General features: G+C 39.8%; 1 protein-coding gene across 1 annotated transcript; it reads left to right on the top strand.

Moving 5' to 3' along the window:
- The first annotated feature begins 4,730 nt into the window (after positions 1 to 4,730).
- On the top strand, positions 4,731 to 14,826 carry LOC148064082 (protein APCDD1). Its single transcript, XM_087810899.1, has 5 exons — positions 4,731 to 4,935; positions 6,681 to 6,843; positions 8,362 to 8,890; positions 12,327 to 12,648; positions 12,714 to 14,826. The coding sequence occupies exons 1-5, from the start codon at positions 4,893 to 4,895 to the stop codon at positions 13,145 to 13,147; spliced, it is 1,491 nt and encodes a 496-aa protein (XP_087667025.1). The 5' UTR covers positions 4,731 to 4,892; the 3' UTR covers positions 13,148 to 14,826.
- Positions 14,827 to 15,068: the final 242 nt, after the last annotated feature.

Below are 15,068 nucleotides of genomic sequence, written 5' to 3'. Positions count from 1 at the left end.
CGGACTTCCTGTCTGTGACCGGGTCGTCATGGCGACGGCAGGATTAAGATCCCTTTGATGTTCTGGACGTTCGGCTCTTCTGGGTTCAACGCCGGCGAGTCCAGACAAAAGTCATATTGTCCACGACTTGTGAAACACGGAGGGTTTAGAGGCAGGAAGTCTCGGACCAGTGGGTCAGAACCACAGGGATGTGAAGGTTCTATTGGTTCTGATCGGTTCCCTTTGGCCGTTAGTCGGAGCAACTGGTGAGAATCTGACGCCACTGACGCCTTAACATGTAGAAAACACAACTAATAAACACAAAAAGAAATAAAACGGTAAAAAAAACTAAATTGCAAAAGGTTCAAAAAACTTACTTCACACAAAAAACATTTAAAAAATAAGAGAAAATACTTTTTTTTTTAAATCCAGATGAAATGAAAACACATGATTTAGAGATAAAATCTAACAAAAACAGAGACACAAAAAAAAACACAATTATGTTGATCTAGTTAATCATCACATTTTTGTCAAAATAATCTTGAAAAAAATAAACACTTAGGAGTCATTTCATGTAAAAGTTTTTCTTTGAAAATATTTGTTAAACTTTTAAATATTAAAATGTAAAATAATAACATGGAGGAAACGAGTAGTATTTGTTTTAAATTGTTTTTTATAGTCAATCTGGATACGATTTATCTCAAGTCCAGTTGTTGCTAATGCTGCTAATGCTGCTAATGCTGCTAATGCTGCTAATGCTGCTAATGCTGCTAATGCTGCTAATGCTAACCGACGCCTTCCTGGTCGTCTCCAACATACATTGATTTAAAAACTGTAGAAAACCATTAAAAAACAACATTAAAACACAAAAACAAAACTGTAAGAACAAAAAATGTAGAACAAAAAATTAAATCCTGCCAGATCCTGGCAATGACTGAGGACGAGAGGATACAGTCGACTCCAGCAGCTTTTAAAGCTGATGTTTGGACATATTTTGGTTTGAAAACAAATGAACGCAGTTATGACTGAGGACGAGAGGATACAGTGACTCCAGCAGCTTTTAAAGCTGATGTTTGGACATATTTTGGTTTGAAAACAAATGAAAGCAGTTACAACTGAGGACGAGAGGATACAGTGAGTCCAGCAGCTTTTAAAGCTGATGTTTGGACATATTTTGGTTTGAAAACAAATGAAAGCAGTTATGACTGAGGACGAGAGGATACAGTGACTCCAGCAGCTTTTAAAGCTGATGTTTGGACATATTTTGGTTTGAAAACAAATGAAAGAAGTTACAACTGAGGACGAGAGGATACAGTGAGTCCAGCAGCTTTTAAAGCTGATGTTTGGACATATTTTGGTTTGAAAACAAATGAAAGCAGTTACAACTGAGGACGAGAGGATACAGTCGACTCCAGCAGCTTTTAAAGCTGATGTTTGGACATATTTTGGTTTGAAAACAAATGAAAGCAGTTACAACTGAGGACGAGAGGATACAGTGAGTCCAGCAGCTTTTAAAGCTGATGTTTGGACATATTTTGGTTTAAAAACAAATGAAAGCAGTTACAACTGAGGACGAGAGGATACAGTGAGTCCAGCAGCTTTTAAAGCTGATGTTTGGACATATTTTGGTTTAAAAACAAATGAAAGCAGTTACGACTTCGTCAAGAGTCATGTGGTCTGTAAATACTACAACACCAGACTCAAGTACTCGACAATACTACACATATATCCCGGTCGTCTCCAACATACATTGATTTAAAAACGTTAGAAAACCATTAAAAAACAACATTAAAATACAAAAACAAAACTGTAAGAACAAAAAATGTAATTCCTCACACACTTCAACCAACACAAACACACGCAAATGAATAAAACACACATTAACAGAAAAGGAAACAACAAAATATTAAGTTCAAATTCAATGAAAACACCTGACACACACGTACTGAAGTAAAAAATAAGATTTTAAAAGTGTGGTTTTATTTTACTTTTAAACAAGAAGATACACAAAAACCATTACACAAACAAACACAACAGAGACACACAAACCCTTTACTTCTGGAGAATAAGACGAGAATAAAAGAGATGTTTCGTGTTCGAGTCGACAGCGTCGTTGGTGAAAATCCTGGTCTTGATAAACAAAATCAGGTTTGTTTACAGCAGCCGGGTCTCGCCCCCCCGATCCAAACAGCCGACCCGGTTGGCGACGCTCGGCCCTCTGGGTAAACAGTTTTCAGATAAACTTGATAAACTGTGAAGCGATGATGATGAAGGGATTGAAAGACTCTCGGATTCCTCCTCCTCCTCCTCGTTCTCTCCATCAACATGTCATCGACATGATTCTTCCTTCAGGTTCCTGCGGTGGAAGCCCAGGGCGGAGCCGCGCGGGTTCATAGAGTATATCGGTATCACTGCTAACGCTAGTGAGAATGATGCTAACACCGAAGACCAGACTTTTAAAAATAATTAACTTTTTATTTTTTTCTGGAGTTTTGTTGCGACAAATGGTGTCACGGTGTGGATCCTGAAACTTGTCGACCATTTTGTCTGATTCCTGCTTCATCTTATAAAACACAAGATGGCGACGAGGGTCGTAAGAAAATGTCGGTACAGCGACATATTGCGATATTATATTTCACGATACTGTATGGATATTCAACATTTTAATGGTTTTCGGCTTTCAGGTCATAATTGTGTTTTATTTTTTTGTTGTATATATTTGAATAAATCGTTTTTTTTAATAAAATAATTAGAGTTTGTATTTACAAATAACAGGCAAATATTCACAGCGTTTCTTTATTATTGTGTTGCAACTAAACTTCCGGCCTCTAGATGGCAGCAGTCATTACGTCCTCCACAGATAATACAATGAAATCCTGCCAGATCCTGGTAATAACTGAGGACGAGAGGATACAGTGACTCCAACATTTTTTAAAGCTGATGTTTGGACATATTTTGGTTTCAAAACAAATGAAAGCAGTTACAACTGAGGACGAGAGGATACAGTGACTCCAGCAGCTTTTAAAGCTGATGTTTGGACATATTTTGGTTTGAAAACAAATCAAAGCAGTTACGACTGAGGACGAGAGGATACAGTGACTCCAGCAGCTTTTAAAGCTGATGTTTGGACACATTTTGGTTTGAAAACAAATAAAATCAGTTACGACTGAGGACGAGAGTCATGTAGTCTGTAAATACTGCAACACCATAGTCAAGTACTTGACAATACTACTTATATATACTTGTTACTGCAGTATCACAACACCAGAGTCAAAACCTAACAATACTAAAACCCTGTATCGTGATACGACAGATTCTTGACTCACAATAACGACGGCACCTGCTTCAGAAAACCTACTTCTGACACCACTTGTAACCGACTGAGCACAGGAAGTAACAGGAAGAGGTTCTGGTTCGTATTTAGAGTAACGAGTCGGGGGCGACGTCCTCCTCTTCCTGCCATCCTTCCTTCATTTATCCGTCCTCCTCTCCAGAGCAGACCGGCCCCGGAGGGAACCATCTGGTTCCTCTTGCGACTTGCGGTCACAACAATGTGCGAGCGCCACATCAAAAGAGAAGAGAAGAAGAAATCTGGGACGGATTCTGTCTCGCCACAGAGAGAGAGAGAGAGAGAGAGAGAGAGAGAGAGAGAGAGAGAGAGAGAGAGAATCCATCCATCTCTGGTCCAGAACCACTTCACTGGATCTCATGACTGCAGCTCCTGCTCCAGGACTTCACGAGCGCTCGCTCGCACATGACGTCACGTCCTGAGAATCAGTAACTATTTGTCCACTAGTGTCACAAAAGTCAGGATAAAAAAAGACTGAAGTAATTTGATCCTCCGTCCTCCCTCTTTTTCTCCCCCTTTTCCTCTCCCTCCTCCCTCCTCCCTCCTCCCTCATCCCTCCCTTCCTTCAGTGATCCTACTCCAGGTCTGGATCGATTTATCTGGATCTTTCAGCTCAGCAAAAAAAAAAAGTTTTAATATTTTTCTTGAAACATTAAACCTAAACATAAAATACACACACAAAAAAAAAAAATTAAAATTAAAAAAACTGGAAAAAACACATTAACAAAATTAGAAAATATATAATACAAGATTAAATAATAATAATAATAATAATAAAAAGTTAGGTTAGGTTAGGTAGAACTTTATTGATTTTTTCCAGTTAGCCACAGCAATACAGCAATTTTTCATAAAGAAATAAATTAAAAAAATAAAATAAAATAAAAACAAGAACGAGAAAGAGAAATAAAGAGAAAGAACAAGAAGTAACATCTTTAAACTAATTTAAAAAAAACAAAAAAACACAAGAACAACAAAACACAATTTGACAACAAGTAAAGAAAAAAGTATTTTTTTGTTTGTTTTCCTTATCATTCATTTGGAAATTTTCGTGTATTGTTCATTTTTGTGTTGTAATTAAACCTCCGGCCTCTAGATGGGAGAAGTCATTCTGCAGCTAAAGGAACAATGATAGATTATATATAGATTAATATAAATAGATTAAAATAAAACTTCAATCCAAATTAAAAATGTTTCTCAATCAAAAACGAGTTTTAATAAAAAATAAATAAAAATTCAGTTCATTAGTTCTTTAATTAAAAAAAAGAAGTTGCTTCCATCAACATTCTTCGTGTCCGGTGACGTCACGACTCCACGCACCTGCCCGTCCACCTTCTCGCGCGGCCCCGCCCACTGACCACGCCCACTCAAGTTTCCACGGAGGTTCAGACGAGCTTCAGTGATTCTGGTCCCGGCGCAGCTGCGCGCGAACTCTCTGAGGTCTGGCTCGGTCCAACGCGTCTGGTTCTGGAGGATCCGTTGGTCGTGAAGATGCTCGAGACCCGCAGGAAGGTTCGCGTCTCTGGACTCACATCGTGACGAGACGCGGCGTGGATTAACCGTGTTGATGGCGCGTGCGCTGTTGCTGCTGCTGCTGCTGCTGTGTTTAGGTGAGACTTGTGTGTTGTTTTATGTTGTGTGTTGAGTTGTGTGTCTGCGACGAACTTGAAACAAACATTCATTGACTTCATATTTTCAATTGAAAAGAAAGTTTGATGAGACGTTCAAGGACCATCGTTTAATTGACGAAGAAGAATAAACTTTTACGTTTTTGTTTCTAATGACGTGTGAAACTGAAAAAAACAAACATTTTAATCATTAATAAACGACAAGTTTATAAAATCACTGCAACTCGTTTGAATAATAAACACATGAAACATTTATACGTTTTTACGTTTTTAATGATTATTTTTGTCATTTCTTTTAGACATTTCGAGTTAAATCAGGTTCAAAAGCCTTGAATCTTAAAACAAAACTAACTTTATCCACTTTTCTTTGCTGCTGATTTTAAATATTTTATCATGTTTTAATGTTTTTGTTATGTTTTAATATGCTTTTCTGTTTGTACTAAGAACTTTAGAGACTGTGCCTTCAAATAAAAACGTATTATTATATTGTAGAAAAATGTGTTGTGTCCAAAATTAAATAATAAAAAAATATATATATATATATAATATATTCAATTTATAGATTGTATCTCTGAAAATTGTGTGTATATATATATATATATATATATATATATCTATATATATATATATTTATTTACAAATGTTAGAATTTTAATTTTAAATCGTGTGAAAAAAGTTTAAAAAAGCAAAACATTATAATCAGTTATAATAAGTTTTTAACGAAAATAAATCAAATACTTTTCATATATTTAACTGCAGTTAACGTTGACTCCACAAACTGTGCTGAAAGTAGGATGATTGAAACAACTTTCTTAATGTATGTCATGTTGTAAAGTGAGACCATATTTAGAAATAATTGTGTTGATCACAAAAACTCTTAATAATGGAACAGAAATGTACATTTTTATTAAAGTAAATTGAACTCTTTTCCTGTCATGGAAGCTGTCAGTCAAGTTGAGGACTTGTTGTTGATGGTTTGAGGAGAAAACATCTTGACAAACCCACTGACCGTGAATCTCAGTGTCCGGAACCATTGTTTCATCTGACGTCACGTTCTTCTCTACAGTGTAGTTTTGTGAAGCGGCCACGCGCGGCGCTGTTTCACCACATCAGAAAACACGGTTGAAGACAAAAACACAACAACAATAACAAAACAGCAAAAACACGTTTTAAATGTGTTTTATTCATATATATTTTGCAGCATCTTTACATAAACTTGAATAAGGAACCATAAGTTCCCTAATGTTGTCCACAAAGTTAGATATTCAGATGTTTTCATCAGTTTTTCTCCACTGTGTTGTGATGTTTAGAACGTTGTGTAACATCTAGTGGGTCAGGAGCTGGTTCTGCTCCAGGCAAAGATCCGGCTCCAGAGCAACAGGGTCAAGGTCGGGCCTGGAATGTGAACTTCAAGTCTCCACAAAGTCTTTCATTTCCGACCGTCCCCGTTGGCTTCTGTCGTTTCATCTTCTCAAGACGCTGTTTTTCTGAGACGGAACCTTCTGTGGCCCGACCCAGAGAGACCTGTTCCCCGGCACCAGGTGCTGGTCAGGTCGGCGCCGAGGTTGCTGGTGCAAAACCATTCATTAAACTCACTTCAAATGTGACAGGTTGAGATTCACGGTTCTCTTGGCTCTGGTTTAAAGCGGTCTGAAAGGATACCGGACCCCCCTCCTCGGTCCAGTTCTGACCCACATCACGTGACCACGGTTCTTGTCTCCTCGCAGGCCGGTGGGCTGGCGGTCGGACTCTGGACTCCGGCCCGACCGAACCCTTCAACTGGGTCTTGAAGGACTCGCAGTGTCACCGCATGTTGAAGCATCTTCACAACGGGACCCGGATCACGGTGCAGATGCCGCCCAACGTGGAGGGTCACTGGGTGTCCACCAGGTGGGTCCGGTCTCCAGTCCAGAACCTTCTGGTCTTTACCAAACACGACATCTTTATACGTCACAATATTACTGCGAACATTTATCTAATGTCATTGTTTTTAATTTACATTAAAATTAAATAAAACAAAAATATTTGTGATTCATTTAAAAAACCACCGAAAAATACAATTTAAGAAAATTAAATGAAATGGCTTTTTTAATGTACATATTTTATTTAATTAAAAACTGATCAGACATGAATAATCAATCTCATCGTAAGTCTCTGTATTGATTGTCTCTGTTACTTTGCTTACTGTATCAACATGAACATGAATTTACTTTGATTAGAAACTACAGTTGAATAATATAAAACATCTCTTAATACTGCATCAATATTCAACTTCACTGTATCTATATTTAAAGGAAAAGAAAAAGCTTACAAATAATTTATTTTTATGGTTTATCTAACTGTATATAAAAATGTGTTAAAAAATTTAATTATTTAGTTTTTTTTTCTCGCAGTGTTTGTTCATTTTTGTCTTGCAGTTTAATTTCCGGGCCGCTAGATGGCAGCATTCATTATGTCCTCCGCAACTGAAGTGTGAACTGTAGTGATGAAGCTTCATGAAACAGTGTCATTATCTTCAGAGTCCACTAGATGGTAGTGATGTGTTGATGAAGCTTCATGAAACAGTGTAATTATCTTCAGAGTCCACTAGATGGTAGTGATCTGTTGATGAAGCTTCATGAAACAGTGTCATTATCTTCAGAGTCCACTAGATGGTAGTGATGTGTTGATGAAGCTTCATGAAACAGTGTTATTATCTTCAGAGTCCACTAGATGGTAGTGATGTGTTGATGAAGCTTCATGAAACAGTGTCATTATCTACAGAGTCCACTAGATGGTAGTGATGTGTTGATGAAGCTTCATGAAACAGTGTCATTATCTTCAGAGTCCACTAGATGGTAGTGATGTGTTGATGAAGCTTCATGAAACAGTGTTATTATCTTCAGAGTCCACTAGATGGTAGTGATGTGTTGATGAAGCTTCATGAAACAGTGTCATTATCTACAGAGTCCACTAGATGGTAGTGATGTGTTGATGAAGCTTCATGAAACAGTGTCATTATCTTCAGAGTCCACTAGATGGTAGTGATGTGTTGATGAAGCTTCATGAAACAGTGTCATTATCTACAGAGTCCACTAGATGGTAGTGATGTGTTGATGAAGCTTCATGAAACAGTGTCATTATCTACAGAGTCCACTAGATGGTAGTGATGTGTTGATGAAGCTTCATGAAACAGTGTCATTATCTTCAGAGTCCACTAGATGGCATCTCTGCACTATATTCCTTTTGATTTGAAAAACTGTTCTAATGAAACATCATTTTTAAACTGATGGCGCCACCTACTGACCTTTGAACAACATGACACTGCTTCATGAAGCTTCCTCTCTAGCTTAAGAAAGAATAAAATCCTTGCGTTGACTGAGGACGAGAGGATACAGTAGACTAAACAGTCAAATGTTTGTGTTCCAGCTGTGAGGTCAGACCCGGGCCAGAGTTCCTGACCCGCTCCTACCACTTCCACGCCAACAACAGCTTCCTGGCCCAGCAGTTCTACTACCAGGACAACCACTGCACCAGACCCACGCACACCCTGGAGGCCCGGGGCCTCCTGCGGCTCCGCCAGGCGTCCTGGATCATCCGCGGCGGCACCGAGGCCGAGTACGTCCTGCAGCAGGTGGCGCTGGTGTGTCACACGCCCGACGCGGCCGCAGAGCTGAGCCAGAGGCTGAACCGCAGCAGCGGCTGCCGCGGGGTGGCGAGGGGCCCCTGGGAGCCCGGGCTGGTCCAGGAGCTGCTGAGCGAGGAGGGCGATCGCGACTGTTCCAGGGAGTTGAACTTCACGATGCACGAGCTGCAGCTGCTGCGCGTGGAGAAGCAGTACTGGCACCATCACCCGCAGCTGGTGGAGGAGCTGTTCCTGGGAGACGTCCACACCGAGGCCGCCCAGAGGCTCTTCTACAAGCCCTCCAGCTACCAGAGCGCACTGCAGAACGCCCAGGTCAGAACCTTTCATCACCCGTTCAATACTTCAGCCAGAAAACATCTAAATATACTTTTTATTTCATTTAATTCAAGACAATAATATTTAATAAGACAAAAAAAAGTAATTGTATGTTTTTATAAAGTCCATATCTGTGTTTAAATGTCAACTAATGTGAAAACTCTCGTGACTTATTCACATGTTGTCAATGTTGAAGTCTTCAAAATGCAGTAGTTCATTCATTCATCATGACGTTGCTCCGTTTTGAAGTTATTACTTAATAAAGTTCTCCCCCGTCTGAAGCCAAACGAGACTTCGGTTTAAATTATACATTCTGACATCACTCTGGTGCAGGTGTCCTCCCCTAGAAGCCCTAAATCAGTTAAGAACCTTCATGTTAATAAACAAAATAAATATTTATGTAAACATGATGAGAGTTGCTTCTGCCTTTTAGGTGTTTTTGCAATGTGTACATTAAGCAGCAAACCTTACTTTTATTGTTTGTTTTTAAGGTACAAAACGGGAGTTTTAGGGGTGAGTTTGAAATATACGATAGTCCTTGAATGCAACTCGTGTTTTTGTGACCAATCAGAGCAGAGTGGGCGTGGCTGCTTGAACGAGACTTCTTCTCAGCCAAAACGGTGAATTTTAAGTGGGCGGGGCTTAAGCGTATTTTCTAATGTAAATATCTTTTATTAAATTTGATTTTTGTGCAAAAAGAAACATTCTGATGAGTATAATAGACGTCCTAGAACAACTAAAAAACTTCAACTTAAATCGGCACATTAGGCCCTTTAAGACAATCATTTAACAAAGGTTACGCAATAAAATTAAGGCAAAAAACCCCCCAAAAAACAGAAAAAGGTTAGAGAGTAAGAAAGTAATATTAAATTAAAGACAAATATTGGTGATTATTGAAATTATGGGGAAAAAAACAACCAACAAAGAAATACATTCATAAAAAAGGGAATATATCTATTATTATCTGCTTTATTTCTATTTTAATGAACTTAAAATCATGAAGAAAAGCCTAATCAAACATGAATAATCAAACTCCGATGTGGAGTCTAAACTATCTGACAACAACAACAAACCTTCTTCTTGTTGACATGATCGTCGCTCCATCTCAGGACGAAGTAAAAGTGATTCTTGTGACCACGAGTGAAGCTGGAAAAACTGCTGACTCTGAGTTCTTGACATTCCGGCGCGACATCCTCGTCAAAACATCAACGCTTCCCTTTAAAGAAGTCACTGTGACGGCAGCTGCCAATCACTTCACTCCGAGTCGCTTAATTGGTTTAATTGGCACTTCCAGACTCGGCGGTTCTTAAACCAGGCCCGGAGTATTCTGGTTCTTTTGAGTCTGATTTCATGGTCCGGGTCGACTCGCCCGGTCCTCAGTGATCTCTGTGAAAACGTTTAACTCCCACTCGTTCTTTATTTTACTGCCTCGGCGACGCTTCTGATCCGTTCATCTCAGACGAGCTGGTTCTGGTCCAGATGGACGGAGCCGGCGTTCGTTTGTGGTTTGGAGGGAGGATCAGTGACGCCACTTGTTTTTCACCCAGAAGTACCATTGTTTCTAGACGACCTGGTTCTGTCCAACACTTGAGTTGTCGTCGTTTCTTTAGTTGTGTCTCCGTGGATCTGAGTAGAACTGATGTTTCATGATACTGAAGTATTATGTTACTTCATGATACAGAAGTATTACTTCAATTCATGATACTGAAGTATTACTTTGTTTCATGATACTGAAGTATTATGTTACTTCATGATACAGAAGTATTACTTCAATTCATGATACTGAAGTATTACTTTGTTTCATGATACTGAAGTATTATGTTACTTCATGATAGTGAAGTATTATGTTACCTCATGATACTGAAGTATTACTTCGTTTCATGATACTGAAGTATTATGTTACCTCATGATACTGAAGTATTAATTTGTTTCTTGATACTGAAGTATTACTTCGTTTCATGATACTTAAGTATTGCTTTAGTACGTTATGTCAAATTGTTAACTTTACTTCATGATACTGAAGTATTACTTTAATTCATGATATTGAAGTATTACTTTATTTCATGATACTGAAGTATTGTTACTTCATGATACAGAAGTATTACTTCAATTCATGATACTGAAGTATTACTTTAATTCATGATACTGAAGTTTTGTTACTTCATGATACTGAAGTATTACTTTATTTCATGATACTGAAGTATTATGTTACCTCATGATACTGAAGTATTACTTCAATTCATGATACTGAAGTATTACTTTAATTCATGATACTGAAGTTTTGTTACTTCATGATACTGAAGTATTACTTCGTTTCATGATACTGAAGTATTATGTTACCTCATGATACTGAAGTATTACTTCGTTTCATGATAGTAAAGTATTCCTTTAGTACGTTATGTCAAAGTGTTAACTTTACTTCATGATACTGAAGTATTATGTTACCTCATGATACTGAAGTATTACTTCGTTTCATGATACTTAAGTATTGCTTTAGTACGTTATGTCAAATTGTTAACTTTACTTCATGATACTGAAGTATTACTTTAATTCATGATATTGAAGTATTACTTTATTTCATGATACTGAAGTATTGTTACTTCATGATACAGAAGTATTACTTCAATTCATGATACTGAAGTATTACTTTAATTCATGATACTGAAGTTTTGTTACTTCATGATACTGAAGTATTACTTTATTTCATGATACTGAAGTATTATGTTACCTCATGATACAGAAGTATTACTTCAATTCATGATACTGAAGTATTACTTTAATTCATGATACTGAAGTTTTGTTACTTCATGATACTGAAGTATTACTTCGTTTCATGATACTGAAGTATTATGTTACCTCATGATACTGAAGTATTACTTTGTTTCATGATACTAAAGTATTCCTTTAGTACGTTATGTCAAAGTGTTAACTTTACTTCATGACACTAAAGTATTGCGTTATTTCAGGATACTGGCGTATTGCTTTACTTCATGATACTGAAGTATTACTTCGTTTCATGTCACTGAAGTATTACATTATTTCATAGAAAAATATAAAAATGAATACCTTGACATCAATTTGAAAATTATTTTTGGGGTAGTTTATTTTTACAAAACTATGTTTTAATTATTTCCAAATAATGTTTTTGATGATTTAAATTGAAGAAATCGGTTCAAGGACGATAAAATGAAAAACTCATGAATGACATCATCAGTGACATCACGACTCGCAGCAGAACAAGAAAATAATGTCCTCAGAGGAACAACAGTAATCGTGTGCAGCTGCTGACGTTGAAAGAAAAGTATTTTCCCAGACGAGTCCGTGAGGATTCAGGAGGTGACGTCGCTGCTTCAACACGTGACGTCATCAGGGCGTCGCCTCGTGTTAAAGATCCGACTCTTCATCTCCATGACTTGTGTTCTTGTCGCTCCAGAACCACGACCAGGGCTGCGTCTCCTGCCAGATCGTCGCCGGCTCCGACCCGCTGCGCCCGCCCGTCCTGCCGCCGCGCGCCGACCTCGCCGTCGCCCTGGTGGGCCAGTGGGTGAGCCAGCGCTGCGAGGTCCGCCCGGAGGTTCTGTTCCTGACCCGGCACTTCGTGTTCCGCGACCACGACGACGCCTGGGAGGGTCACTACTACCACTACTCCGACCCCGTCTGCAAACACCCGACCTTCACCCTCTACGCCCGCGGGCGCTACAGCCGAGGCCCGAGCTCGACCCGCGTCATGGGCGGCACCGACTTCATCTTCAGAGGTTAGCGTTTCGCCCGTTAGCATCTGAAGCTAGTTTATTTTACTGACGTTTTGTTCTGCCGCCAGTGAACCACATGACCGTCACGCCCATGGACGCGGCGACCACGTCCCTCCTGAACGTGTTCAACGGCGACCAGTGCGGCGCCGAGCGCTCGTGGCAGGTCGGCGTGGAGCAGGACGTGACGGCGACCAACGGCTGCGTGGCGCTCGGCATCAAACTGCCGCACACGGAGTACGAGCTCTTCCGCGTGGAGCGCGACGACCTCCGCGGGCGCTACCTGCTCTACAACGGGCAGCGGCCCAGCGACGGCACCAGCCCGGACCGGCCCGAGAAGCGGGCCACGTCCTACCAGACGCCGCTGGTCCAGTGCTCCAGCAGCAGCCAGTCGTGGGACGCCAGAACCGGGCGGCGAGCGCGGCCGCACGACGACTGCGCCGGACGACACGCCTCGACGCTCCTGGTGCTGGCGGTGGTTTTTCTTTTCTGCGGGCGACACTAGAGAATCATTCGTGGACATGGAGAGAGAGAGAAAGCGGGCGACGAAGGTTCTGGACTCGCCCGGAACACTGGCCTGGAATTGCACTTTTAATGGGGATTAACTTCCTGTGGATGTTTGAACATTTCCCGCCATGGAAACAATCGAGATTAACTTTTACAAAGATACTTTTTTGTCTGCAGGTCCCGCGTTTCCCCACTAGATGGCGCACTTCAGTCACATGTTCGAGCACTTGTATAAAACAAAAACTAAATATTCATATTAATTCTTGAAAATGTATTTTTAAAACGCATTAGTTTCTGGTTAAAAATAAGTTCTGGTTCAGTACCGCACGTTAAAGTTAGCATAAATGCTAACAATCAAAATATACAAGTGAAAAACTAGTTCTGAAATAAAGTTTGTGGACATGTGTTGACAAATAACTACAAAAAAAAAAGGGTGAATGATTGTGATTTCTTTCAGGAACGAGTAACATTTTGAGGGTGTTCCAGGTAACCATCTGGCTCCATAAACCATTTGAAGAGTCACCAAGTTCAACTCTACTGCCCCCTGCTGCCTCATCAAGCTAATTGCTAAAATCTCATTCTATTGTTACATTAAGGAAAATTAAAATTGGACCAATGTGTGTGAACGAGCTGCTTGGCAGAGGTCTGCGCTCTGAGTGCTTTATAGTTTGTTTATATTTAAAAGAAAACTTGTGAAAGCATTTTAAAGAAGTGTTTTTATGATGAGTTTTATATATATTTTTAAACCTATTTTTGTGTAAAACAAACTTCCTGTGAGTCGATCCACATCAGGAGGGAAACATTCCCAAACCTCTGGACTAGAGTTGGACTGGAATCTAATAATTGAAGGTTGGACTGAATCTGGAACTTAAACCTTCTGAGACTCCAGTCGGACAGAACCACTCTGGACTTCCCTCCACACACTATATTAAATCAGGGTTTCCCGGGCGGCGCTGGTTTGGATCCACTGGACGGGAAATTGCAGAGAAAATCAAGCGTAGCTGGAATTCAATCAAAAACATTTGGTTTTTAACAGTGATGTCAGTGACGGAGGTCGACTGAACCTCCGTTTCTATACGTCGACTAATGTTATTTTCAGAGTCATATGTTCCTTTTTAGAGTTATCGGCAAAAATGTTTGTTCATTTTAATGTAGCGACTGGAGCTCAGTTGTCTTCGTCTTCATCCAAAAAGACATCCAAATACTGCTCGTCTGTAACGTCCATCTTGTATTGAAGCCTCGTCTTTTGAAGTCTATATTTTAAACTTGTAGTGTTGTGGCGTAAAGGGTTGTTGGTCCGAGATCATGACATCATCCTAGAGGAGCTTCTCCAGCTACTGGGGAAATTACAGCTACACACACTGAGATTGGGAAACATCTTGTGAAATCGTCATGGCGAGGAGGTCCGGAGGGAAGACCCCACTGTGTCCTGTATGAAGTCAATGTGTGCTGCAAGACTTTGATGATGATGATGCTGTGAAATCGGAAGGATTGCTTCGTGAATTACCTGCTGGGCTTCGACCCACAGTTAATAAAATCCATCATCCCGTTGACCTGTGCCGTGTCTCAAACCACATACTTCTCTAAGTATACTAGAAGTTAGTATGCAACAGGATAGTGTACGTACTAACTAGTACGCAAATTCTTCACAGATAGTATTTCTCAAATCAAACTCTGCTGCTACGCACTAACAGGAATTGAGGTGACTTCTTCTACTTCTATTTAACAATGTTGCAACCAGCGGTTGGAACACTATCGCCACCTGCTGGCAGCACGTTTTGCAAGTTTGGAAAAATAAATAAAGAAATGAGAATCTAAATATTGGCGAGATATTTAAGCTGGTATCAGCACCGAAGACGTGTCATCCTTCTACTGCTGCTGAAAATGCACCTGTAAGTATATAAATATATATTCATTTA

This window comes from Callionymus lyra, chromosome 16 (genome assembly GCF_982586985.1).
Source record: "Callionymus lyra chromosome 16, fCalLyr1.hap1.1, whole genome shotgun sequence".
In the NCBI taxonomy this organism is placed as follows: Eukaryota; Metazoa; Chordata; class Actinopteri; order Syngnathiformes; family Callionymidae; genus Callionymus; species Callionymus lyra.
Note: the sequence above shows the minus strand (reverse complement) of the source record. Positions and strands in the feature narration are given on the sequence as shown.

What these genes read in the sequence shown, in the direction of transcription:
- LOC148064082 (XM_087810899.1), top strand. Translation starts at nt 4,893, where the DNA reads ATGGCGCGTGCGCTGTTGCTGCTGCTGCTGCTGCTGTGTTTAG. An exon ending in GGTCACTGGGTGTCCACCAG is followed by an intron (nt 6,844 to 8,361) that starts GTGGGTCCGGTC and finishes TTTGTGTTCCAG; the next exon opens with CTGTGAGGTCAGACCCGGGC. An exon ending in CACCGACTTCATCTTCAGAG is followed by an intron (nt 12,649 to 12,713) that starts GTTAGCGTTTCG and finishes TTCTGCCGCCAG; the next exon opens with TGAACCACATGACCGTCACG.